The following is a 23,845-nucleotide window of genomic DNA, read 5'->3' on the forward strand; positions in this document are numbered from 1 at the left end:
CAACCACTCTGTTGGCAGCCCTCACCAGGTTGCCGCTGACCACCCAGCTCAGGGGCCTTACAGAAGAACATAGAAAACCCCGGTAAAGACCAGGGGTGGAACCTCCGTCCTACTGGTGGAAATTATGGATATAATTTCAAAGAAATCATGTTGCTGAATTTACCACCATCTAGTACCTGGGAAAGAGCTGACAAGTATACTTGCTGCCTATAGTCTACTCAGCCTTAAGATACACTACTTGCGAGATGACGTTTTCACTACACCTTTAATTTAAGGGCATGTACTATAACGGAATATGCTGCATACACAAACCACCCCCTCACACTTTAATGGGCAAACTCTTGAGCACCTCACCCGCCGCCTCGCGACACAGCTCCCCGACAGACATGCCGCCCACGAGCTTGAGCACCGGCATGTCCACCTCCAACTCCTTCAGGAACCACGACCGGATCTCCACGGCAATCAACGAGTCCACCCCCAGATTGATCAGCGGCTGACCGCGCTCGATCGATCCCCTGGCCGCCTGCAGCATGCGCTCCATCTTCCCGACAAACGCCTCCTGGATGACGCCGTCCACCGCCTCCAACGTGCCGGCCTCCGCGACCGCCTCCGCCAACGGGACCTGCTTGGCCGCCGCTGCATCCCCCACCACCGTCTGACTCTCCTCCGGGACAGTATGCAGACTGAACCGCGGATTCTCGGCCCAGAACGCCTTCCCCGCCTCCTCGCGGAGACTGTGTCGATGCAATCCCGTGATCATCTCCGGCGTGTGGCCCCCGCCAAGGGCCGGGTGGCCGATGACGATCGCCTGCGCGAACATATCCCAGAACTCGGGCTCGGCGATCGGCATGTACCTGTACTGTCGGAGAGTCGTCTCATACACCCCCGTGGTGCTGACGTACCCCACCCCCAGGACCATGCCGATGTGGAACACCGACGCGGCGAGCCCGCGCGCCCGCCGCTGCGCCGCGACCGTCGACATGAATAGATTGGCCGCGACGTAGTTGCTCTGGCCCCGGTTGCCGACGATGCTGGCCAGCGAGGAGAACATGATGAAGAAGTCGAGGTTCTGGGAGTGGAAGAGCGTGTCCAGGTTCTTCGTGCCTTGGACCTTGGGGCCGAAGACGGTGGTGAAGTCGCTGTGCTTGAGCTCGCCGAAGGAGCGGTCGGAGAGCACCATGGCCGCGTTGGCGATGCCGGCGACGGGGGGCATGCTGGCCGTTATGGTTTTGTGGACGGTGGTGAGTGAGGCCATGTCGGCGACGTCGGCTTCGAAGAGCTGCACGTTGACGCCGAGTTGGGAGAGGTCGGCCAGCCAGGTGGTCGAGATGCGCGTGCGGTTCCGGGTGGTTAGGGCTAGGTGCCGCGCGCCGTTGAGGACCATCCATCTGCACAGCGATTGGCCGAGGCCGCCGGTGCAGCCTACCAACAGGTAGGTTCTGTCGGGACGGAAGAGGAGGGCTGGGTTGATGGGGCGCGTGATGGTGGGGACGGTTGTGGAGGGGGAGAAAGAGACGATAGCGTGGTAGGGGGGAGTGGGTGTGTTGGCCAGCTCTGCAGCCGGGATTGTCTCGAAGGTGGCGTCGTCGGGCTGCTGCTGCGTCCAGGAGACAGCCCTTTGCAGTTGGGAGGTGTTCAAGTTGGCGGTGTCGGCGGTGCTGGTTCCAGGCGCGATGGCATCGCCATAACTCCGAACCTTACACTGCGTCGGGATAATGCGCTCCCACTGCACGGAAGACTCGGCGAAGTCGACGAGGAGCTTGGTCGAGGGCGGGATCTGCGCGCGGATGCTGCGCTCGGAGGCATAGGCATGCGTGCGGACGTCAACCACCTTCACACCGGCTTCCGCAGCCTTGCTCCTCAGCACACGGCCCAGTTGCTCGTCAGCCTGGTGGAGAACCAGTACATCCGACAACGACAAGCCATGCAGCCACTCATCAGCGACGAGCCCGAAGGCAATTGTCTGCAGCAGCGACGGGCTAGCGTGTTCGGCCGCAAACACCATCTCCTCTGACACAGTGACCACCGAACCCACCGAGTTGGTGAATGCGACAACCTGGACATCAGGCTGATTCAACAAGTTTCCAGATACCACACAAACCGGGCCTTGCTCCAGCTGCACCGCATCCACCAGCGCGTGCGTTGCCTTGACCTCCACCGCACCATCCTTCTCCACAACCGACGGTAACGCAGGCGACAGCACAAACCGATCTGCCTGCTTCACCAGCTCCAGCTTCTCCTCGGACGTCGTCGTGCCCTGCACAACCATCTTCCGCGCATTCAGCTGATCATTCAGTCGCTTATCCGGAACGATCCGCGGCACGAACCACTGTGCGTTCTCGCGCACCAGCTCCGGCTCGCAGGTCCACAGGACATTCTTGGTCGCCAGACGCGTCTGCGAGGCGAAGACCAACCGCACGAGCGCCTCGGCCACAGCCTTCGCGGCACCTGCATCGACCGCGTCCTCGATGTCGAGGTGCTGGAGCTGGATGTGCGGCTGCTCGGCCGCGATCGCACGACACAGCCCGATGGCCATGTTGCCGTGGGGGTTCTTCTCGCGGCACTGCCCGGACACCCAGAGCAGCTGCCTGCACTCGGGGAGGGCGCGCTGCAGCGCCTCCAACTTGCGCGGAGTAAAGTCCTCCAGCACAGGGCGATCGAAGTCCTCCAGCATCACCAACGAGGTGACCGCGACATCAGGGCGCACAAACAACCCTTCCAGATTCTCGACCAGCTGAACACCCCCCGCACCCCCGAGGGCCTCGACCACCCGCCCCGCCAGCCCCTTCTGGCCCCCCACAACCGTAACCGGCGGCAGGATCCAGCCCGCGTTCAACGGCTCGCGCAGCGCCCGCACATCCGCATCCACGGCCTGCGTCACCATAACCGAGGTCATATACTTGCGCTCGTCCACAAAATCATTGACCACATGATCGACCCCGGCGAACCCCGTCTCCTTGAGCAGCGCATCCCACTGCCGCACCGTGATCGTGGGCCCATACCGCCGGCCATCCTCGCCGCCCAACCACCACCCCGGCAGCCCCGCCATCATCAACTTGACCCTAACAATCTCACTCGTCACCTCCAGCAACAACAAAAAACCCCCCGGCTTCAACAACCGCCGCACATTCTCCATCGTCCTGCGCAGCGACTTGGTCGCGTGTAGCACATTCGACGCGACAATGACATCGAACCCACCCTCCTCCCCACCCCACCCCTGCTCCCCGAGCTCCTTCTCCACATCCAACGCCCGGTAGCTCATCTTCCCGGCCCACCGCTCAAACTGCGCCGCGGCGGCCTCGAAGAACCCCGTCGAGATATCGGTGAACGTATACCGCTCGAACCGGCCGTCCAGGGCCTCGAGGATCCCCTTCGTGGCGCCGCCCGTGCCCGCCCCGATCTCCAGGATCCGGGCCGCCGGGTAGCGGTGCGCGATCTGCGCCGCCGCCCGGCCCATCGCCCCGTTCGCGCGCGCGAACCCCAGCCCGAACTTGTAGAACCGGTCCAGCGTGTCGTCCGCGACCATGTGCTCCAGCATCCAGGCTTCGCCCCGCACGACCGCGGGGAGGTGCTCGCCGACGGCGCGGATGAGCTGCAGGTCGACGGAGTGCGGGTATCGGGCGGCGAGGGCGAGGAGCTGCGGTTTGGTGTCGCTGGACCATTCGGGCCGGATGGTCGGGTGCTTGCCGCTTGTGATCAGGGGGAAGAGGTGGTCGATCCATGAGAAGATGCGCTGGTGGTGCCATTCCATCTGCGGGACCGCGGAGCGCGGGATGGTCGTGTTGAGGTGCCGGAGGTAGTAGTAGGCGAGGCGTTCGCTGAGGTCCACCAGGGCGAGGTCCGTGGGGGAGTCGGCCGCGCTGAGGGTGGGGAGCGGCGCCAGCCCGCTGGATAGGTCTACCTCCCACGCCGTCTGCGTGTACAGCTCTTTGTAGTCTCGCGGGCCCGGCGGCGTCAGGCTCGAACACCGCAGCCCCTGCAGCTGGATGAGCCCCGCGTTGGCCGGGTGGGGGCTGCTCAGGTCCAGGTCCGCGATGATGGTCGTCCCTGAAGAGTGCGTGATGCACGCGTCCACCGTGAGCTGGGCGCTGGCCTGCACGAGGTCGCGGTTGACGATCCGCAGGCTCTGCAGGCCGGTCGGCACGAACGGCGCGCGCAGGCTCCCGTCCTCCGGCCAGCAGTAGGCTGCGAACAGCGTCTGGAAGGCCGCGTCCAGAACCGCCGGGTGGATGGGCACGGCTAGCTCCGCGGCCGGGATCTGCGTAACAGTCGCCATGGCCGTCCCGGATCGGCGCTGCACGCTGTCCAGGCCCCGGAAGGGGCCCGTGTAGTGCAGCCCGATGGCTGTGAGGGCCTCGTAGAACCGGTCTGTCTTCACCTCGTGGAACACCCCGGTCGGCGGGTTGCGCGGGGGGAGGACGTCGTCCGCGTCCGCGGCGGAGCCCAGGACGACACGCACGGTGCCCCGCGCGTTGCTGCGCCACGAGGACTTGCCGGCCCCCGCGGTGCGGGCGTAGCACGCCCACTGCGCCGACTTGGTCACGGATTTGGAGTTATGCGGGGCCGGGACGAGGGTGAACTGCACCTCCACCCCCTTGCCGTCCTCGGACAGCGGGATGGCGTTGGCGATCTCCACGTCGCACAGCTCCAGCACCTGCACGCTCTGGCCCTCGCCCACTAGGGCGTGGGCCGCCTCCATCGCCATCACCAGGTACGCGGCCGCGGGGTAGATGACCTGCCCCTCGACCTTGTGGCCCTCTAGCCAGGGCAGCTCCTGCGTGCGCAGCGTGATCGCCCACCGCATCTCCTGGTCGAGATCCTCGGTCGACCGCACCCCCAACAACGGGTGCCGCGGGGCCCGCGACCGGAGGTTGGCGGACTTGGTGGACTCGCGCCAGAAGGACTGGCGGTGGTCCCAGCTGTAGCGCGGCAGGTCGGGCGCCCACTGCGGGAGGGCGTCAGTGAAGGCCGAGGTGTAGGCCGCGAAGTCGACCGCCTTGGCCCCAAGATGCGTCCACACAAACCCCAGCGTCTCGCTGAGGGCCTCGAGGTCGTGCTGTCCGCGACTCAGGGTCCCGCTGTAGGGGAGCGGTGTCGCACTGGATACTGCTGCTGCTGCCGCCACCTGCTTCGCGGTCTGGGTGAAAGGGCCCTTGAGGGCGGGATGCGCGCCGATCTCGATCGCCACGTCGCACGCCGCCTCCTCGCTGAGCGCCACCTCCACGGCGCTGGAGAACATGACCGGACTGACCATGTTGTCATTCCAGTACTCGCCCGTCAGCGCGTCGACGCGGTATCCCTCCATCCGCGCGCCGTGCACACTGGACACCCACACACACCCCTCCCGCGCCTGCTGGGGGGCGATCCCGCACGCCGCCAGGGAGTCGAGGTAGGGCTCGGAGCACGGGATCATGTGCGCGGAGTGGTACGCGGTATCGACGCGCAGCGGTCTTGCGAACACGCCCCGCGATTCGAGAACCGCCCTCGCCTCGGCGATCGCATCCTCGTCCCCGGATAGCGTCACGCTGCTGGGCGCGTTACTGGCCGCCACCTCGATCCGGTCGGCGAAGCTCTCCTCGCAGAACTCCGTCGCTTCGTCGTACGACATCCCCACCGCCATCATCGCGCCGCGTTGGCCGTCCGGCCCGCGCGCCAGCCCCGCGTGCGCCCCGCGGTAGTACGCGATGCGGATCGCCTCCGCCGCCGAGATCATGCCCGCGGCGTACGCGGCGGCGATCTCGCCGCTGGAGTGGCCGACCACGACGCTGGGGGTGAGCCCGGCCTGGCGGAGGAGGTCTACCAGGAGGATCTGCACGGCCGTGCAGAGGGGCTGCGCGACGCTGGCGGAGGCGAGACGCGAGGTGGCTTTGTCGGTGAGGATTTCGGTAGTCAGGGACCAGTCAGGCCCGTCGGGGAGGGTGTCTAGCGCGGATTGCAGGGTGGAGAGGGTTTGCTGGGCGAGCCGGGAGCCGCGCAGGATTTCCCGGCCCATCGTCGGCCATTGCGCGCCTTGGCCCGTGAAGACGGCCAGGATCCGTGGCTTCGCGGGTTTCTTGTCGACGCGGGTTCCGAGGGTGGAGTCGCTGGCGATGGCTTTGGAGAGGGCTGTGCTGAGGGTGTCGCGATCGGGGGCCGAGAAGGTGGCACGCACGGGGTGTTGCGAGCGCCGGGTCTGGAGGGTGTGCAGGATGTCGTGGACGGGGGTGTCGGTGGTGGAGAGGAGTGTGTGGAAAGCTTCGATTTGCCCGCGCAGCGAGGTCTCCGAGTTGGCGGAGAGGACTAGGGGTGTGCAGAGGGAGGATGGAGAAGTTGACGGACGTCGATGTGGGTTGTCGTACGACTCGATGATGGCGTGCGCGTTGGTTCCGCCGAAGCCTGGTTGCATTAGCACGTTTTGTCCTGTTGCACACTCGAAGAAACGCACCGAAAGAGTTCACACTCGCGCGACGCGGCTCTCCCTCCCGCACCTGCGGCCATGGCATCGTCTCGGTCGGAACAGCGAGGCGGTGGTAGAACGGCTGGATCTCCGGGTTCAGCGACTCGAACAGCATGTTGGGAGGAATCTCCCCGCGCCGCACGGCTTCGACGGCCTTGACCAGCCCCGCCAGGCCGGCTGTGCCCTCGAGATGACCGACGGCCGTCTTCACCGACCCGACGTACAGCGGCGTCTCTGCCTGCTCGCTGGACGTGGCGAAAAATGCATTGTAGATCGCACGCGCCTCGATAGGGTCTCCGGCCGGGGTGCCCGTCCCGTGGGCCTCGAAGTACTGACACCGCTGGGCGTCGATGTCCAGCCCGGCGCGTGCATACGTCTGTCGAATCAACGCCGTCTGTGAGTCTGCTCCGGGGAGGGTGATTCCGTTCGTTCCTGTACCTCCATTAGCCGTCTGGAGTAAGGCTTCCCACTAAACCGCAATCCAAAGGCCGAGAGTAGGACGTCCCGGGGGAGAACCCCCGGACCCCCCTTTCTTTCAACTTCCTGGCTACACTCAGTCCTCAGTCTTGGGATAGCCACGTCCCGGGGGGTCTCCGGGCCCCTGTTCTTTTCAGCTTTAAACCCGCATTCTAGGACTGGGGTTGAGTGTAACCAGGAAGCTGAAAAGAAGGGGGGTCCGGGGGTTCTCCCCCGGGAAGTCTTATCCCCGGACCACCCTTACAAAACAAAGAAGAAAGTTAGGGCGGGGGAAAGAAGGTTACTCACGTCCATCGGAGTTGACGCCGGTCTCGCGGATAACGCCATGGACATAATCGCCGTCGGCGACCGCCTGGCGCAGGGTCTTGAGCATGACGGCGGCGAAGCCCTCGCCGCGGGCGTAGCCGTCGGCGGCGGCGTCCCACATGCGACTGCGGCCGGTGGGCGAGAGCATGTGCAGCTTGGACTCGGAGATCATCATCTCGGGGCCGAGGATGAGGTTGGCGCCGGCGGCGCAGGCGAGGGCGGAGCGGCCCTGGCGCAGGGCCTGGACGGCCTCGTGGACGGCGACCAGGCTGGAGGAGCAGGCGGTGTCGATGGTCATGGAGGGGCCCGTCCAGTCGAAGAAGTACGAGATGCGGTTCGACAGGATGCTCCGCGCGGTGCCGGTGGCCATGTACTTGGGCATGTCCTCGGGGTCGCGCAGCAGCAGCTCGTGGTAGTCGCCCGTCATCACGCCCACGTACACGGCGGTGTCGGAGCCGTGCAGCGCCTCCATCACCCCGCCCGCCGACTCCAGCGCCTCGTACACCGTCTCCAGCAGCAGGCGCTGCTGCGGGTCCATCGCCTCGGCCTCGAGCGCGTTCGTCTTGAAGAACGCCGCGTCGAACTGCCGGATGTCCTCGTCCAGCGTGTAGGCCTCGCGCACGTTGAGGCAGCCCGCCCGCTCGCCGTCCCGGTCGTAGAAGGCGTCGACGTCGAACCGCTCGGTCGGGATGCGGCGCTGCACGTCGCGCTTGGCGCATAGAAGATCCCATAGCTTGCTGGGGGTGTTGGCCCCGCCCGGGAAGCGGCACCCCATGCCCACGATGGCGATGGGCTCGGGGGTGCTGCTGGTGGTGCTGCTGGTGGGATGGGGGAGCGTCATGGTGTGTGCGGGTGTGTGTCTAGTTGTTGAAAAGAAAGACAAAGAATGAAAGGGGAATTTCGTTGAGGGTGAGGTATAGATATATCACAGTCTATCTTGTTCTGTTCTCCGTCGTCCGACCGAAGACAACCCATCTTTTGAAGTATACGTATACGTATACAATTCAACCTCCCTCCAATCCTCCCGGTCGGCGCCAACAAAGTCGCCGACCAGCCGAACTCCCCTTCCCGGCCAGCCTTGCCTGCCTCTTAACCCCCCATCTCAACTTCACACCTCTTGTAGCATTTTTCTGATCCAGACAACTACCACAATGTTCAAATTCTACCCATCCGACTTCTTCCACTTCGAGTTCCTCCGAGTGCTGGCCAGCGCGCCCGCCGGCGGGGCCGAGACAGGCGAGTGCCTGGCGGTGCTCCCGCAGGTGGCAGACGGGGACGCCGAGGCGTGGTACCGGGCGTGGACGGCGCAGGCACAGCAGGCGCGGGGGCTGGGCGACGAGGCGCTCGTCTCCGGGGACACGCTGGCCGCGTCGGGGGCCTACCTGCGCGCCAGCAACTACTTCCGCGCCAGCGAGTTCTTCCTGCACACCCGGCCGGACGACCCGCGCTCGCTGGCGGCGATCGAGCATAGTGTCGCCGTGTTCGACAAGGGGGTGGATCTGCTGGATACGTGCACGGTGGCGCGGGTGGAGATTCCGTACGAGGAGGAGAAGGGGGCTGCGCGGCTGCCGGGCAGGTTGTATCTCCCCCGGTCGGGTGCCGCGCAGGCAGGCCAAGGCCAAGACAAAAGCAAGCTCCCGCTCCTCATCATGACCGGCGGGTTCGACTCGACGCAGGAGGAACTGTACTTCTTCGGGCCGGCGGCTGCACTTCCGCGCGGCTACGCGGTGCTCACCTTCGAGGGACCGGGCCAGGGCATCTGCCTCCGCCGCGACGGGCTGCGGCTGCGCCCGGACTGGGAGCACGTGACGACCAAAGTGCTGGATGTGGTGGAGAGCCAGCTGGCCGAGGACTATCCGATCGACTTGGAGAGGGTGGCAGTGGTCGGCGCCTCGCTGGGCGGGTATTTTGCTCTGCGGGCGGCGGCGGACCCGCGCGTGCGGGCGTGCGTCTCGTGCGATGCGTGCTACGATCTCTTCGACGTCACGCGCAGTCGCATGCCCGGGTGGTTTATCAATGGGTGGCTGGGCGGGCGGCTCAGCGACGGGTTCTTCAACTGGGTGGTCAATAGACTGGCCGGGTGGAGTTTCCAGCTGCGCTGGGAGTTCGGCCACAGCATGTGGGTGTATGGGGTGGAGACGCCGGCGGAGGTGATGCGCTGCATGCAGCAGTACCACGCCAGGGGATTTTTGCAGAAGGTCAAGTGCAGTACGTTTGTGACGGGGGCGGCGCATACATTCTATTTTACGCCAAAGCAGAATACGGAGCCGATCTTCGAGACGCTGGGGCATCTCCCACCGCAGAAGAAGCGGTTGTGGATCGGGAAGGGGGTCGAGGGGGGTGGGCTGCAGGCCAAGATCGGGGCGTGGGCGGTGTTTCACCAGAAGATGTTTGCCTGGCTGGATGAGCAGTTCGAGATCAAGCGGGGGACGATGGTCTAGATAGTGGTTCGGTGCGTTTGTGACTGTGGTGGAAAGTAGCCGATTGTCCTTCGGAGCTTTCAGCCTCTATGTCCCAGATTACGCTCTATGTCTCACAGTACGAAATTTTTACTATTTAGTCCTCTATCGTATAACATCATTCGATTTAGCTGATCACTACAAATGTTCTTAAATTTATTGCAAAGCCTTTTAGCTCCCCCACTAATCTCACATCCTTCGGAGGCACGAGTGTCAACAGGCAGGTATATAATCCCGCCGCGTCTCCGCCGATTGCGCCCACTCCAAACTCCCAACCACCCACCAACCATCCAACACAACAATGGCACCCATCGGCCGTCTGTACACATACATACCCAACGCGCGGGTCCTGAAGGTGCCTCCTCAACCCCCTTACCCCTTTCCCTTCCTCCCTCCCCACCTCCTAACAAACCCCAGATCCAAGCCGCGGCGGCACTAAACAACCTCACCCTCGACATCCCCCAACCCTTCGCCTTCGGCACGGCCAACAAATCCCCCGAGTTCCTCGAGAAATTCCCCACCGGCAAGGTCCCCGCTTTCGAATCTTCCGACGGCGAGGTGACGCTGGTCGAATCCGACGCGATCGCGCAGTACGTGGCGGGGTGCGGGCCCGCGGCGCCGGCGCTGCTGGGCCGCAATGTCGCCGAGCAGGCGGCGGTGCGGCAGTGGATCTGCTTCGCGGAGACCGAGGTGTTCCGGAACATGGTGGCGGTGGTGCTGTGGCGCGTGGGGATGCGGGAGTACGATGCGCGGGTCGATGGCGAGGGGGCCAAAGGGTTGGAGGAGGCGTTGGCGGTGGTGGAGCGGCATCTTGCGGGGGGGGAGAGGGAGAAAGACTACCTGGCGACGGAGGGGGGGTTGTCCTTGGCGGATTTGACGCTCGCGTCGGCGCTGTTCTGGGCGTTCATGCATTATATCGATGAGGAGATGAGGGGGCGGTTTCCCCGGGTGGTGCGGTGGTATCTTCGGGTGGTTGGGGCGGAGAGGGTGAGGGAGGTGTTTGGGGAGCCGTGCTTGGTTGCCGTACGGAAGGTGGCTCCTGTTTAGTGGGCTGCAGCGTGTAGGAGTGTTACTGGGGAGCTGAAAGGAAGGGGGGTCCGGGGGTTCTCCCCCGGAATATGTTTACTTTGGACTTAGGGTTGAGTGTTGCCGGGAAGCTGAAAGAAAGGGGGGTCCGGGGGTTCTCCCCCGGGACGGTATACTCTGGGACTTAGAATTGAGTCTTAATGAGAAATTGAAATTGATAAAGGGGGTGGTCCGGGGGTTCTCCCCGGGAACGTGTTTATTCCAGGTCTACATTAGGGTTCAGCATTGCGTAGCTTATATGATCTGCAGTGTAACAGCAGGGAATGAATCCTTTCGGCGAGATTCAGCCCCTCAGCCAAATTATATAGACCCTGATCATAGCACACTGGCCCCCTCCTCCCTACTCTCAAGTACAACATGTCTGAACACGATGTACACAATGTGCCAGCACAGCCGAACGCCCCTCCCAAGAAGGGCCTGCGCTTCTGGCTCATCTTCCTGGCCATCGGGATCGCGACCTTCGTGGCCGCGCTCGACACTTCGATCATCTCGACCGCCTTGCCCACCATCACCGCCGACCTGGGCTCCGAGGAGCTCTACATCTGGATCATCAACACCTACCTCCTGTCCTCGACCGTCTCGTCGGCGATCGTGGGCCAATTGTCCAACATCTTCGGTCGGCGCAGCATGACCACCCTCGCGCTGGTCATCTTCGCCGTGGGGAGCGCCATCTCCGGCGCCGCGCGCAACACGGGGATGCTGCTCGCGGGCCGCACCATCCAGGGCCTCGGCGGCGGCAGCATCACCACGCTCTCCGAGGTGCTCGTGTGCGACATGGTCTCGCTGCGCGAGCGTGGCGTCTACGCGGGGATCCTAGGCGCCGCCTGGACGCTCGCCGCCGTGGTCGGGCCCATCATGGGCGGGGGGTTCACGCAGAACGTGTCGTGGCGGTGGATCTTCTACATCAACCTCCCGATCGCGGGCAGCTCGCTCTTCCTGATCGTGACCCTCCTGCGGGTCCGCAATCCCCGCTCCGACACGAGCATCCTGCGCCGTCTCCGCACCATCGACTGGGGCGGCATCACGCTGCTGACCCTGGGCGTGACCGCCATCCTCCTCTCGCTCACCTGGGCGGGCACCACGCACCCGTGGTCCTCGTGGCGGACGATCGTGCCCCTCGTCCTCGGGTTTGTGGGACTGCTCGGGTTCATCGCCTACGAGGCGCTGCCGCCCGAACCAACGATGCCGCTGCGCCTCTTCCGCAACCGCACCGCCGCCACCCTGTTCGTGATGGCCTTCATCTACAGCCTGCTCCTGTTCTGGGTGTGCTACTTCCTGCCCATCTACTTCCAGGCCGTGCTCAACGCCACCCCGACCCGCTCCGCCGTCATGCTCTTCCCGGTCGCCACCACCACCGCCCCCGCCGGCATCGTCGCCGGCATCCTGATGACCAAGACCGGCCGCTACCGGAGTTTCCAGTACATCGGCTTCGCCCTGATGACCATCGCCTGCGGGCTCTTCACCCTGCTGGACCAATCCACCACCACCGGCCAATGGACAGGCTACCAGATCCTGTTCGGGGTCGGCACCGGCATCGTCTTCACGACCGGTCTCCCCCCGATCCTCGCCAGTCTCCCCGAAAGCGACGTCGCCACCGGCACAGCCACCTGGATCTTCATGCGCAACTTCGGCGCCATCTGGGGCACCGCGATCCCCGCGGCGGTGTTCAACACGAAAGCGAACACCCTCGCGTCGCAGACGATCGAGGATCCTACGGTTAGGGGGCTGTTGGTGAACGGAGGGGCGTACGAGCGCGCTACCAAGGCGTTTATGAGCTCGTTTAAGGGCAGACCTGAGATAATGCGGGCGATTCGAAACTTGTACGTGGTTAGTCTACGGGAGGTGTGGCAGGTCAGTATCGCGTTCTGCGGGGTGGGGTTCCTGCTGTGCTTTTTGGTCAAGGCGTATCGGTTGCGGGAGGAGTTGAATACCGAGTATGGGATGCAGGCCGAGGGGGAAGGGGAGTCCAAGACGAGGATCGTGGGCGAGGGGGTCGAGATGGGGAAGGGCGGCCGGGTGGAGGAGGCGAGGTAGACTGTCTCTGTCTTGCTGCGTTCGAACTAACTCAATCGATGCTCTGTCTAGAGAGCTGTATTCATGACTATGTAGCTACATTGACTCTGCGATAGGGCTGTGACGCCCTGTGCTCAACCGGTAGTGCGCATCCTGATGTGTACCTAGAGTAGGGCTTCCCGGGGGAGAACCCCCGGACCCCCCTTTCTTTCAGCTTCCTGGCCACACTCAAGTCTAAGTCTTCGAATATAGGCTACCGGGAAGCTGAAAAGAAGGGGGGTCCGGGGGTTCTCCCCCGGAACGTGTTCATTCCACGACTTAAGGCTGAGAGAGCCGCCGAACTCGCCGAAACTCGCCGACACCACTTGCACACATGTCGATAGAAGAACAGAACACCAAACTCAGACAACACAAGCTTGCTCCAACACCCGACCCCTCCGCACAGACAGACGACACCATGTCCCTCGACTTCACCACCTTCCACAACATCATCGCCGGCCAGCCGCGCTCCGCCGCCACCGTCCACGCGGGCGTCTCGCCGCTCACCCGCGCCAAACTGTGGGACGTCCCGGTCGCGACCGCGCAGGATGTCGACGACGCGGTCGCTGCTGCCGCAGCGGCCTTCCCCGGCTGGGCGGCGCTGCCCTACACCGAGCGCACGCGGCTGCTGGGCGAGTTCGCGGATCTCTACCTGCAGCATGCCGAGGAGTTTGTGGAGCTGTTGATGGCGGAGACGGGGCGGAGTGTATGCCTTGCCTTTCTTTTGCGGTGCGTGTTCTCCGGTAATGTGCAGGTTTTGACGTAGACAGAGACAAACGGCCGCGATCGAGGTATACTGGGCGGCGGAGTGGTTGCGGTATCCTGGTGCGTACAGGTCACAGCAAGACACAAGGGAACACCAAGCTGACGCGTGTTCAGCCAAGTACACCCTCCCCGAGACGAAGCACGAAGACGACGAGCTCGTAGCGATAACCAAGTACGAGCCGCTGGGCGTGGTCGCCGCCATCTGTCCGTGGAACTGTACGTGCCTTGCCCTCTACCACCAGCCATGCTTGCTAACCAGCACCAGTCCCCATCAGCCTAGGTATTTACCGCATCCATCACCCACTTCTCCAAGCATTTTCTAAAATTTTACCCCTAGCAATGGGCAAAATCGCCCCCGCAATAGCAACAGGCAACACCCTCATCGTCAAACCCTCGTCCGTCCCCCTTCCCCTTCCCCTCCCCCCTGTAGCACCCAAAGCCCAACTGACAAACAAGACCATTCACCCCCTACACCACCCTCAAACTCATCCACCTCGCGCAACGCATCTTCGCCCCGGGGATCCTCCAAGCCCTCAGCGGCGACGACACGCTCGGCCCCCTCCTCGTCCACCACCCGCGCATCCAGAAGATCTCCTTCACGGGGTCCACGGCCACCGGCCAGAAGATCCTGCGCGGCTGCGCCGAGACCATGAAGCGGTTTACCCTGGAGACGTATGCCCTTCGCCTCCCCAAGACCGAAGAGACGGGCTGACGCACGCAGCGGCGGGAACAACGTGGGGATTGTTTTCCCGGATGTGGATGTTGCGGCGACGGCGGCGAAGATTGCGGGCGGCTTGTGGTTTAATGCGGGGCAGGTGTGTATCAATGCGCGGCGGCTGTATGTGCATTCGGCTGTTTATGGGGAGTTTGTGCGGGTTTTGGGGGATGTCACGCAGAAGATGGCGGGGGGTGTGGGGCCGGTGCAGAATGAGATGCAGTTCGAGAAGGTGCAGGCGGTGCTGCGGGAATGTCAGGAATTAGGGCTGAGGTTTGTGGCGGGTGGGGAGGAGGGGAAGAAGGGGGGCGAGGAGCAGGGGCTGTTTGTTCGGCCCGTCGTGCTGGATAATCCGCCGGATGAGGCGGGGGTCCTGCAGGAGGAGGTTTTTGGTGGGTTCTCTGGTGATCGATTGACCCGTGGGTTTGTACTGACTGTGACTGTGACTGTTGGGGATTGCAGGGCCTGTCGTCTCTTGCAAGCCGTTCGATACCGCGGATGAAGTGGTGCGCATCGCGAATGAGGGCACCACCGGGTTGAGTGCGATTGTCTGGACGGCGGATGCGGAGTTGGCGGAGAGAGTGTCGGCTCAGTTGGATGTCGGGAATGTGTTTGTGAACGGGCCGCCCAAGCCAAATGCCTACGTGCCCTTTGGCGGCCACAAGCTGAGCGGCATGGGGGTCGAGTATGGGCTGGAGGGGCTGTTGGGGTTCTGCCAGGTCAAATCGGTGCATGTGTACAAGTAGGGGTATATTGAGGATCGTTGGGGGTAAACGATGTTAGGCTTGGTCTATATTAGGATTGAATGTTACCAGGAAGCTGAAAAGAAGGGGGGTCCGGGGGTTCTCCCCCGGGACGTCTTACTCTGTGTATGTATTGGGATTGAGCGTTATAGAAACTTATTAGAAAGAGGGTTCTAGGGATTCTCCCCGGGAAAGTCCTCTTCTAGATACATATTAAGATTAACTGTTACTGGGACGCTGAAAAGAAGGGGGGTCCGGGGGTTCTCCCCCGGGACGGTATACTCGATGACTTAGGGTTGAGTGTTATTTTAATAAAAACAATGGTTCAGTGGTCTTACTTGGCCTTTATAACCAGTCATGCCACTGGTATTAGCATTGGGCTGAATCCAGCTGGCGGATCGGCGACTTTTGGCCATCGCCGGTAGTCACTACATGGTTCACTGTTCACTTGTTCCACCAGATAAATAGCCAGCGTCCACCAGCGTCCACCAGGACCACCGCCCACTCCAAAAAAGCAGCCACCATGGCGGAAATGCACGACATCACTGGGCTCCTCAAGCCCTACCTCTCCGGCATGAACCTCGTCTGGACGCTCCTCCTCGTCGGCTACATCATCCCCAAGCTATTCCAGTACCTGCAGCGACTCTTCTCGCCCGTCTCGCGCATCCCCGGCTCATGGCTTCACAAACTCACCTCCCTACCCCTCAAGATCGCAATCGCCAAGGGTGAAAGGTAATCCCCTCCCCCCTCCAGATCGTCACAGGGGTCTAACAGCCCAGCCACATCTTCACCGTCGGCCTGCACAAGAAGTACGGCCCCATCGTCGCCCTCTCCCCGACCATGATCTCCATCTCCGACGCCCGCGAGATCAAACGCATCGTCCACACGGAGGACTGGGCCAAATCGGAAGCCGTGTACGGCAACTTCCGGCAGGACCCGCAGCGGCCGACCCTCCTGGCCTTCACCGACAAGAAGGCCTACAGCCAGCGCAAACGCCTCGTCTCGAGCATGTTCGGCCTGCGGTACATCCGCAGCATGCAGCCACTGATGCGCGACTGCATTTCCGTGCTGGTGGACGAGCTCGACAGACAGTGTGCAAACGGCACCACCACCGTGGACATGCAGCACATGATCCAGTCGCTGGCGGCGGACATCATCGGCGTGACGACGTTCGGGCAGACCTTCGACCTGGTCAAGAACGGGTCGCATCCGCTGCCGGACCGGCTGAAGCAGGCGCTCAAACTGTCGGGCATCCTGCAGTTCATGCCGTGGCTCACCAAGATCCCCTTCATCCCAAACCGCGACCCCTACGTCAGCTGGTTCACCAACGAGATCGTGGCGAAGCGCCGCGCGCAGATCGCCAGCCGCCAGGGCCCGCCCCGCGAGGACCTGCTCCAGAAGATGATCGAAGCGGCGGACGAGAGCCCCGCCTCGCCGTTCCGCGTCTCCGACATCCAGGACGAGAGCGTCGTGCTGCTCATCGCCGGCAGCGAGACCACCGCCAACGCCGAGCTGTTCACCCTCATCCACCTCCTGCGCCACCCACGCAAGCTCGCCGCCCTCTACGAGGAGATCGACCGCTGGTATCCCCGCGACGACCCGCGTCCCACGGACTGCGACTACAGCATGTCCGGCATGGTCTACCTGCAGGCGTGCATCGACGAGACCATGCGCCTGGTCCCCGGCCAGGCGACGGGCAGTCCGCGCGAGTCGCGCAAGCACGAGACCCTGCTGGGGTATGACATCCCCAAGGGCACGACGGTCTTCCCCACGACGCAGGAGGTGCATCTCGACGAGGCTCTGTGGCCGAACGCGACCGAGTTCCTCCCCGAGCGCTGGCTGGGCGTCTACGCCAAGGGCGAGGCCAACAGCCTCCCCTACTACCCGTTCTCCGCGGGCAGTCGCGTCTGCATCGGCAAGCACTTCGCCGCGCAGGAGATGCATCTCTCGCTGGTCTCGCTGCTCCGGCGCTTTCGGTTCGAGTATGTGCCGGGCCAGGATGAGTCGACCGTGTTTCGGATCGCGCAGCAGATGCGGGGACACAGATATCTGATGACCGTGGGAAGGAGGTAGCTGTAGCCCTGATGCTGTACAGAGTTCATGTTGTTGTGATCTTCCTAGGTACCTTAGTCTTAAGTCCTAGAATATACCGTCCCGGGGGAGAACCCCCGGACCCCCCTTTCTTTCAGCTTCCCAGTAACACTCAACCCTAAGTCCTAGAATATACCGTCCCGGGGGAGAACCCCCGGACCCCCCTTTTTTTCAACTTCCCAGCTTAAAACAACCCTTATCCCTGAGCTGTAACGCACAGAGGTCCCGAACCTTCCTATTGTCATCGAGCTACGCATCGAATGCATCTGTAACAGTAGCAACCCACCGAATCTCGCCGGCCGTAACTCGCCGACGACTGCAGATGCGAGTATATATACCACCACGACCGTAACCAGTACCCTACACACTCAAACCACCCAGCAAAGACCCATCAAGTAAACCAGACCATCAACATGTCCCCCGCCAAAGTCAGCGCCAACGACGTGCCCATGCACGGCAACGGCTTCTACAGCTCCAACTCGGCCCTGCAGCACGCCGCCATGCTCCACGCCCTGCCTCTCCTATCCGCGGCAGCGACAGCATCCAAAGCGAAGCAGCAAGACCCAACCTCGCGCCCCCTCACAATCCTCGAATTCGGCTCCGCCCACGGCAACAACTCGTGCGCCTCCCCGTATCCCCCAATCCATACCCCCACCCCCTTCCCCAAACTAACCAAAGATAACACAGTCACACCCCGATAACCACGATCCTCAAATCCCACGCCCCGGCCCCCACCCGCGAAATCCACCTGCAGTTCAACGACCGCCCCGCCAACGACTTCACCACCCTCGCCGCCAACCTGACAGCCATGACCTGGCCCAGCAACAACAAAGTGTTCACCTCCCTCCTCCCGGCCTCCTTCTACTCGCGCGTCGCCCCGAAGGCAAGCGTGGACGTGGCCTTCAGCCTCGCGGCGCTGCACCACCTCGACCGCGTCACCCCGGTGCCGCCGCAGGGCCCCGTCCCGACGCACGAGGCCCGGCAGGCCGAGTTCCGCGCGCAGGCGCACGCCGACCTCCTCGCTTTCCTGGCGCATCGCGCGGACGAGATCGTGCCGGGCGGGGCGCTGGTGCTGAGCTTCGTGGGGCAGGAGCTGGGGCCCGCCGGCGAGGAGATCACCAACTATGCGGCGCCGGTGGACGCGTGTCGCGCGGCGATGGTCGATATGCTGCGGGCCGGGGCGCTGAGTCCCGCCGTCGCGACGGTGTTCGAGGTGCCCGCTTATAATCGCTGTATGGCGGATGTGCGGCGTACGCTGGCGGAGGGGGCGGTGGGGGCGGATTGGGAGGTGGAGGAGGTGTTTGAGCGCAAGGTTGTGCATCCTGCGCTCCGGGAGTTGGAGGAGCGGAGGGAGGCGGAGCCGGGGAGGGAGGACGAGCATGCGCAGTGGTATGCGCGCACGGTGGTGGATTGGCTGATGGCTGTTGTGGCGGGGTATTTTGTTAAGGCTGTCAGGGAGGGGATGGGGGTTACGGATCAGACGGTCGTGGATGGGCTGTTGGCGGAGTGGGTGGAGCGGACTAGGGCGAGGTTTTTGGAGGAGCATCGGAACGAGGCTGTTGAATGTTGGTTTGTTTATGTTCGGTTGGGGAGGAAGTAGATTGTCTTTGTTGTTGTTGGGTTGGTTTTGGTTGTGAGGGCTTAGGATGTGTGTCTTTCTATCTGGGTGAATATGAATATGCTTGAGTGCTGTTGGGTCACGTTCATTGTAGAATTTAGGGTTGAGTGTTACTGGGAAGTTGAAAAAAAGGGGGGTCCGGGGGTTCTCCCCGGGACGTGGTTATTCTAGGAAGCTTAAGATTGAGTGTCACCAGGAAGCTGAAAGAAAGGGGGGTCCGGGGGTTCTCCCCCGGGACGTGTTTATTCTAGGATGCCTAAGATTAAGGGTTATTCCTTAGGGCTGAGTGTTATTGGGAAGCTGAAAGAAAGGGGGGTCCGGGGGTTCTCCCCCGGAACGTGCTTTTTCTAGGTATATCTTAGTCGGTCTCAGATTCGGGAGTTGAAGAACTAATCAACTCCATATTGCATAACTGAGTAAGGATTGCGGCAGGTAAACCAGCTGGCAGAGACAGCCTGCGGCAGCACAACCAGAGTGGATACACCCAGCCTCGTCCCACGAGGCACACAGCTACTGCAGTTGGTTGCCCACTGTTCTCTTTTGAGTGGGTTTGAGGTTAACAGCGGGGGCGATCTGTATCGGCGCCGTCGGCGATATTCACCAGCCGGACCTCGGAGAGATAGGATACTCGCCGGCCAAGCACCAACAACACCAAACACGACCCATCGTGAAAGCAAACTGTGGCATGACAGATCTACTCGCCGAATTGTACCCTGCCAGGCATCAACTATATTACAATCACATCGCCATGAGACTCGACCTCACACAACCCACATCTCTCCCACAACCCTAAGCATCATGCATCGCGAGCTCAAAGAATTCTCCCACCCCCATGGCTCCACGGGCATCTACGAGGACAACCTCCAGGTAGATGTCCTCATCGTGGGCGCCGGGTTCAGCGGCATCTACATGCTGCACGAGCTGCGCAAACAGGGCCTCAAAACCGTCGTCTACGAGGCGGGCTCCGACCTGGGCGGCACGTGGCGGTTCAACTGCTACCCCGGAGCACGAGTCGACTCGCAGGTGCCCCTATACCAATTCTCCATCCCCGAGACCTACAAGGACTGGACTTGGTCCACCAACTACCCCGACTACCAAGAGCTGCGGGCCTACTTCGACCACGTCGACAAGGTCCTCGACATCAAGAAGGACGTCGCCTTCGGCAGCGTCGTCGTCGACGCCCAGTTCGACCCCAGCCAGAGCCGCTGGGTTGTGAAGACCCAAGACGGCCGCACCGCGTACGCCAAGTACTTCATCGCCGCGGCGGGCGTCTCGTCCAAGCGCTACATCCCGGAGTGGGAGGGAATCGAGAACTTCAAGGGCGCCATCCACCACACCTCCTTTTGGCCGGAGCACGAGGTCGATGTGCGCGGCAAGCGCGCCGCCATCATCGGCACGGGCGCCTCGGGCGTGCAGGTCACGCAGGCGTGGGGCCCGCAAGCCGGCCACCTGAAGGTCTTCCTGCGGTCTCCCAACTACTCCATCCCGATGCGCCGCAGGGAGCTCACCGCGGACGAGCAGAACCAGCTCAAGCCCATCTACCCGCAGCTGTTCGACCTGCGCGAGAAGACCTTCACGGGCGCGCTGGTCGACTTCAGCGAGCGCAGCGCCCTCGAGGACTCCGATGCCGAGCGCGAGGCCTTCTACGAGCAGCGCTACCAGACCGGCGGCTTCGACTTCTCCACCGCCAACTACAAGGACACGATGCTCAACCCGGTCGCCAACCGCTACCTGTACGACTTCTGGGCCAAGAAGACGCGGGCGCGCCTGAACGACGCGCGCGTCCGCGACCTGCTGGCGCCCGTCGAGCCGCCCTACTTCTTCGGCGGCAAGCGCTCCTCGCTGGAGACGGACTTCTACGAGCAGTTCAACCGCGACACGGTCGAGCTGGTCGACGCCAAGAGCAACCCGATCGTCGGCTTCACGGAAAATGGCATCCGCATGCAGGACGGCACCGTGCACGAGGTCGACGTCGTGTGTCTGGCGACCGGGTTCGACACCACCACCGGCAGCATGATCAACCTGGGCGTGCGCAGCGTCCACGGCACCACGCTGCAGGAGGACTGGTCGCAGGCTGCCGAGACCTACCTGGGGCTGACGGTGGCCGGCTACCCCAACCTGTTCCACCTGTACGGCACGCACGCGCCCACCCTGTTCAGCCAGGCCGTGACCACCATCGAGGTGCAGGGCCGCTGGATCGCCGACGCCATCAAGCAGATGGAGCGCCAGGCCATCCGCTCCATCAACCCCTCGCGCGAGGCCGCCCACGCCTGGAAGCTGCAGATCCGCGCCTTCCAGAACGCCAGCTTTTTCCCCACCGTCCACTCCACCTACATGGGCGGCTCCATCCCCGGCAAGCCTTTCGAGTTGGTGTCCTACCCGGCCGGAATGCCCATGTATGCGCGGCAGATTCGCGACGCGCTGCCCGCGTTCCCTGGGTTCGAGGTCGTGAAGGCCGACGGGGAGAAGGTGGAGAATCCGGCGCCGGGCGGGCTGGAGGCGACGACGAACTTTTTCGAGCGGTTGTTTGGGATGCCGCCTTCGTCGGCCAAGGAGGATCTTGCGAAGCAGGATAGCTAGGTGGTTTTGTTTCTGTGGTTGACTAATGATTATGTTGTTTGTTGTGTCTGTTGTATCCCATTCCTCATAGTAGAGGCATTGAAGCAATTGCACCTTAATATATACCTAGAGTAAGACGTTCCGGGGGAGAACCCCCGGACCCCCCCTTCTTTCAGCTTCCTGGTAATCTTAGTTCTAAGTCCTAGAATATACCGTCCCGGGGGAGAACCCCCGGACCCCCCTTCTTTTCAGCTTCCCAGGAAGGGCGTGTTGTTGTTTTGCATAACTCAGAAACTAGTAGCAATGATTGATAAGTCCGTATTCGCTTCTCAGTGGCTCGGTCGGTGCACAAGACATAGTATACAACCCCCCCTCAGCAAATATATATCCACTCCAACAATCCGAACTCATCTTGAAAAAGAATTCAAGTAAAATAGACCCAATAAACACCTAATCCTAATAATCACAAGAAGCGAAACCCTAAATCCCACACCTACATCCCCAGAATACGATCAACCACCCCATCCAGCACCCAGATCGAAGACTAAGCCCCATTCCAACCATCAACAATCCCCTCCAGCCACAGTGTGTACTGTACACACCCCCAAAACACCAATCAACCCCGTCACCCTTCCTCATTCCTTAACAAGAATACAAAGTAGTCAGCAGCGCGTAAGCGTAAGCGTATTACCAACACGACGGTACATGCAACACCCGACCATCCGCCCGCCCGCCCGCCCGACCGCAGAAACCCTCCACGTGTCCTCCTCCTCCTCCTGCCCCCGCCCTCCCGCGGAAGTCGTCCGCTCGGTCGCCCCCAAGCCCTAACTTGCCGTCTAGGCCGTCTACCTTACTAAAGTTCGTGCTCTAACTACTCAATTGAACTAAGCTAGACAGACAGACAGACAGGGCATCATGCAATCGATCATCCGGCCCAGCACGGTAAGTCACCGCAAGCGTAAGAACCCTAATCCCCGGGCCCTGATCTTATACTTTAAGTCAGCGCTAGTAATCTCGCTGCCTAGAAGTGACTTATCGACCGGCGTGCTGGATTGGGTTGGGTTGTTTGTTATTGTATATGCTTTGTCGACGGCGGAAGTGATGAATCACTTAATCGAGGGGCAATGTCCCACTCAAAAATAGTATGGATCTTACTCATTCGCGTATGTTCGACTCGACTCACTCACACTCGGATATATCTGCCAAGAGTGGCTAGGCGTCCTGCCAGGTTGCTGATCTATTGGGTAAAGGGTGCAAAAGACCTTGGAAGAGAGTTCAGCAGTGCATTCGTATCCGATCGAGTCGATTTATGCAGTACTATCCTTGGCTATAGGTTACCTACCTACCACACAGCTATAGCTACTCAGTGATAAGTATGTAAGAAAGTGAGATGACAGTGCAGTGCCGAGATACCCTGGAATGGGTCTGGATCTTGTCTGTACTACTGGGCTACTGTGTTAGGTTAGGTTAGGCTGAGCCAGAGCCTCGAGGCGTACCATCCATCCCCCGGGGTGGCATGATGCAGACCGAGCCAAAGACGAGGCTGACCGACCGACCGTCGGGAGCGCGAAAACTTAAGTACCCAGTGCACATCCAGTATATACAGTACTTAGTATGAGCAGTGCTGATCCTTCAGATCCTGTGCATCCTTCATGATGTGATGGACCAGGGATGAGGCCATAGCCATGGTGTTCTGGCTGGAGGATTCATTCACTTAATCCCCGCTGGGAAGGGAATACGAGGGCCAAAACTGTGCCCGGCAGTCAACTAATTGCAAGGAAGATTATGGGGACGGGGTTAGTGGGGTCATGTGATTGCTAAGCTTTTTCGGGGCTTGGTATCATATCATGTCATATCTGTTTCTCACGAGACACACGATTCATGCTATTGACATAGTAGTATACTGTAAGTTGGTGATCAGGTGTGTGTTCGAAAAGAGGAAGACGGTCTTGACCAACCCCAACTCAAGGCAGTAGGCGTACAGTACACTCAAACACTGGCGTCTATCGGAGCGAATTCCCCCCCCCGACCGCCGCCGAGAGCATCTCGACCCACTGCCTCCTCCGCCACGGCTGATAGGTCAAAACCCGCCGATCGGCCGGCTGGCGGGGCACTACCTACTAACTTAGCGGGCGTTTCCTTTAGGTTAACGTGAGGAGGAGTCCAGTCGAGACTACTACCTTAGTTCAATGTTGACACAAAGCCTGGCTAGTCGTGAATCCTGGTGCTGCAAGGGCTTGATCGTCCTTGGTTCCCCAGTTGGCTAACGTGGGGGCGGAGTTCTCTTCACTCCTCTCCCCCTTCTTCTTCAGTGCTCTTAGACTTGGAACAATGCAATAGCATTGTCAAGTGGACTCGTTAAACAACACCGAACTACTGTGTAGCCCTAGCCTACTCCCTACCCATCTAACTTACGAGTAGTTAATAATGCTGCAGAGGAGCATGCATGGTATCGTCAACCATTGGGGTCCAAAACTCTTCCTTCCATCGGTACTCCACGCCAACAGTCCCGGTTATCCGATCCCCACTGCCCCCTCC

The 23,845-nt window shown here is 61.7% G+C and overlaps 7 protein-coding genes across 7 annotated transcripts; 6 read left to right on the forward strand and 1 right to left on the reverse strand.

The window, feature by feature from the left end:
• Positions 1–319: 319 nt before the first annotated feature.
• Positions 320–8,060, reverse strand: BO66DRAFT_455145 (ketoacyl-synt-domain-containing protein; the record flags this gene model as incomplete). The annotated part of the gene is made up of 3 exons (XM_025652065.1): positions 320–6,375; positions 6,425–6,868; positions 7,202–8,060. The coding sequence occupies 3 exons, from the start codon at positions 8,058–8,060 to the stop codon at positions 320–322; spliced, it is 7,359 nt and encodes a 2,452-aa protein (XP_025502317.1).
• A 310-nt stretch (positions 8,061–8,370) lies between these two features.
• BO66DRAFT_326781 (uncharacterized protein) lies at positions 8,371–10,725 on the forward strand (the record flags this gene model as incomplete). Its single annotated transcript, XM_025643921.1, has 3 exons — positions 8,371–9,608; positions 9,899–9,902; positions 10,096–10,725. The coding sequence occupies 3 exons, from the start codon at positions 8,371–8,373 to the stop codon at positions 10,723–10,725; spliced, it is 1,872 nt and encodes a 623-aa protein (XP_025502318.1).
• A 396-nt stretch (positions 10,726–11,121) lies between these two features.
• On the forward strand, positions 11,122–12,798 carry BO66DRAFT_326700 (MDR family MFS transporter; the record flags this gene model as incomplete). The annotated part of the gene is made up of 1 exon (XM_025643915.1): positions 11,122–12,798. The coding sequence occupies one exon, from the start codon at positions 11,122–11,124 to the stop codon at positions 12,796–12,798; it is 1,677 nt and encodes a 558-aa protein (XP_025502319.1).
• A 436-nt stretch (positions 12,799–13,234) lies between these two features.
• BO66DRAFT_326945 (aldehyde dehydrogenase) lies at positions 13,235–15,042 on the forward strand (the record flags this gene model as incomplete). The annotated part of the gene is made up of 6 exons (XM_025643925.1): positions 13,235–13,522; positions 13,659–13,797; positions 13,919–13,976; positions 14,038–14,253; positions 14,303–14,688; positions 14,759–15,042. 6 exons carry the CDS (start codon positions 13,235–13,237, stop codon positions 15,040–15,042), a joined length of 1,371 nt encoding a protein of 456 aa, XP_025502320.1.
• A 520-nt stretch (positions 15,043–15,562) lies between these two features.
• On the forward strand, positions 15,563–17,112 carry BO66DRAFT_455149 (cytochrome P450; the record flags this gene model as incomplete). The annotated part of the gene is made up of 2 exons (XM_025652066.1): positions 15,563–15,771; positions 15,819–17,112. The coding sequence occupies 2 exons, from the start codon at positions 15,563–15,565 to the stop codon at positions 17,110–17,112; spliced, it is 1,503 nt and encodes a 500-aa protein (XP_025502321.1).
• Positions 17,113–17,507: 395 nt separating this feature from the next.
• On the forward strand, positions 17,508–18,730 carry BO66DRAFT_455150 (S-adenosyl-L-methionine-dependent methyltransferase; the record flags this gene model as incomplete). The annotated part of the gene is made up of 2 exons (XM_025652067.1): positions 17,508–17,749; positions 17,818–18,730. Exons 1-2 carry the CDS (start codon positions 17,544–17,546, stop codon positions 18,728–18,730), a joined length of 1,119 nt encoding a protein of 372 aa, XP_025502322.1. The 5' UTR covers positions 17,508–17,543.
• Positions 18,731–19,546: 816 nt separating this feature from the next.
• On the forward strand, positions 19,547–21,426 carry BO66DRAFT_455155 (flavin-containing monooxygenase; the record flags this gene model as incomplete). The annotated part of the gene is made up of 2 exons (XM_025652068.1): positions 19,547–21,186; positions 21,399–21,426. 2 exons carry the CDS (start codon positions 19,547–19,549, stop codon positions 21,424–21,426), a joined length of 1,668 nt encoding a protein of 555 aa, XP_025502323.1.
• Positions 21,427–23,845: the final 2,419 nt, after the last annotated feature.

Source organism: Aspergillus aculeatinus (genome assembly GCF_003184765.1).
Source record: "Aspergillus aculeatinus CBS 121060 unplaced genomic scaffold BO66scaffold_34, whole genome shotgun sequence".
NCBI classification, from domain to species: Eukaryota; Fungi; Ascomycota; class Eurotiomycetes; order Eurotiales; family Aspergillaceae; genus Aspergillus; species Aspergillus aculeatinus.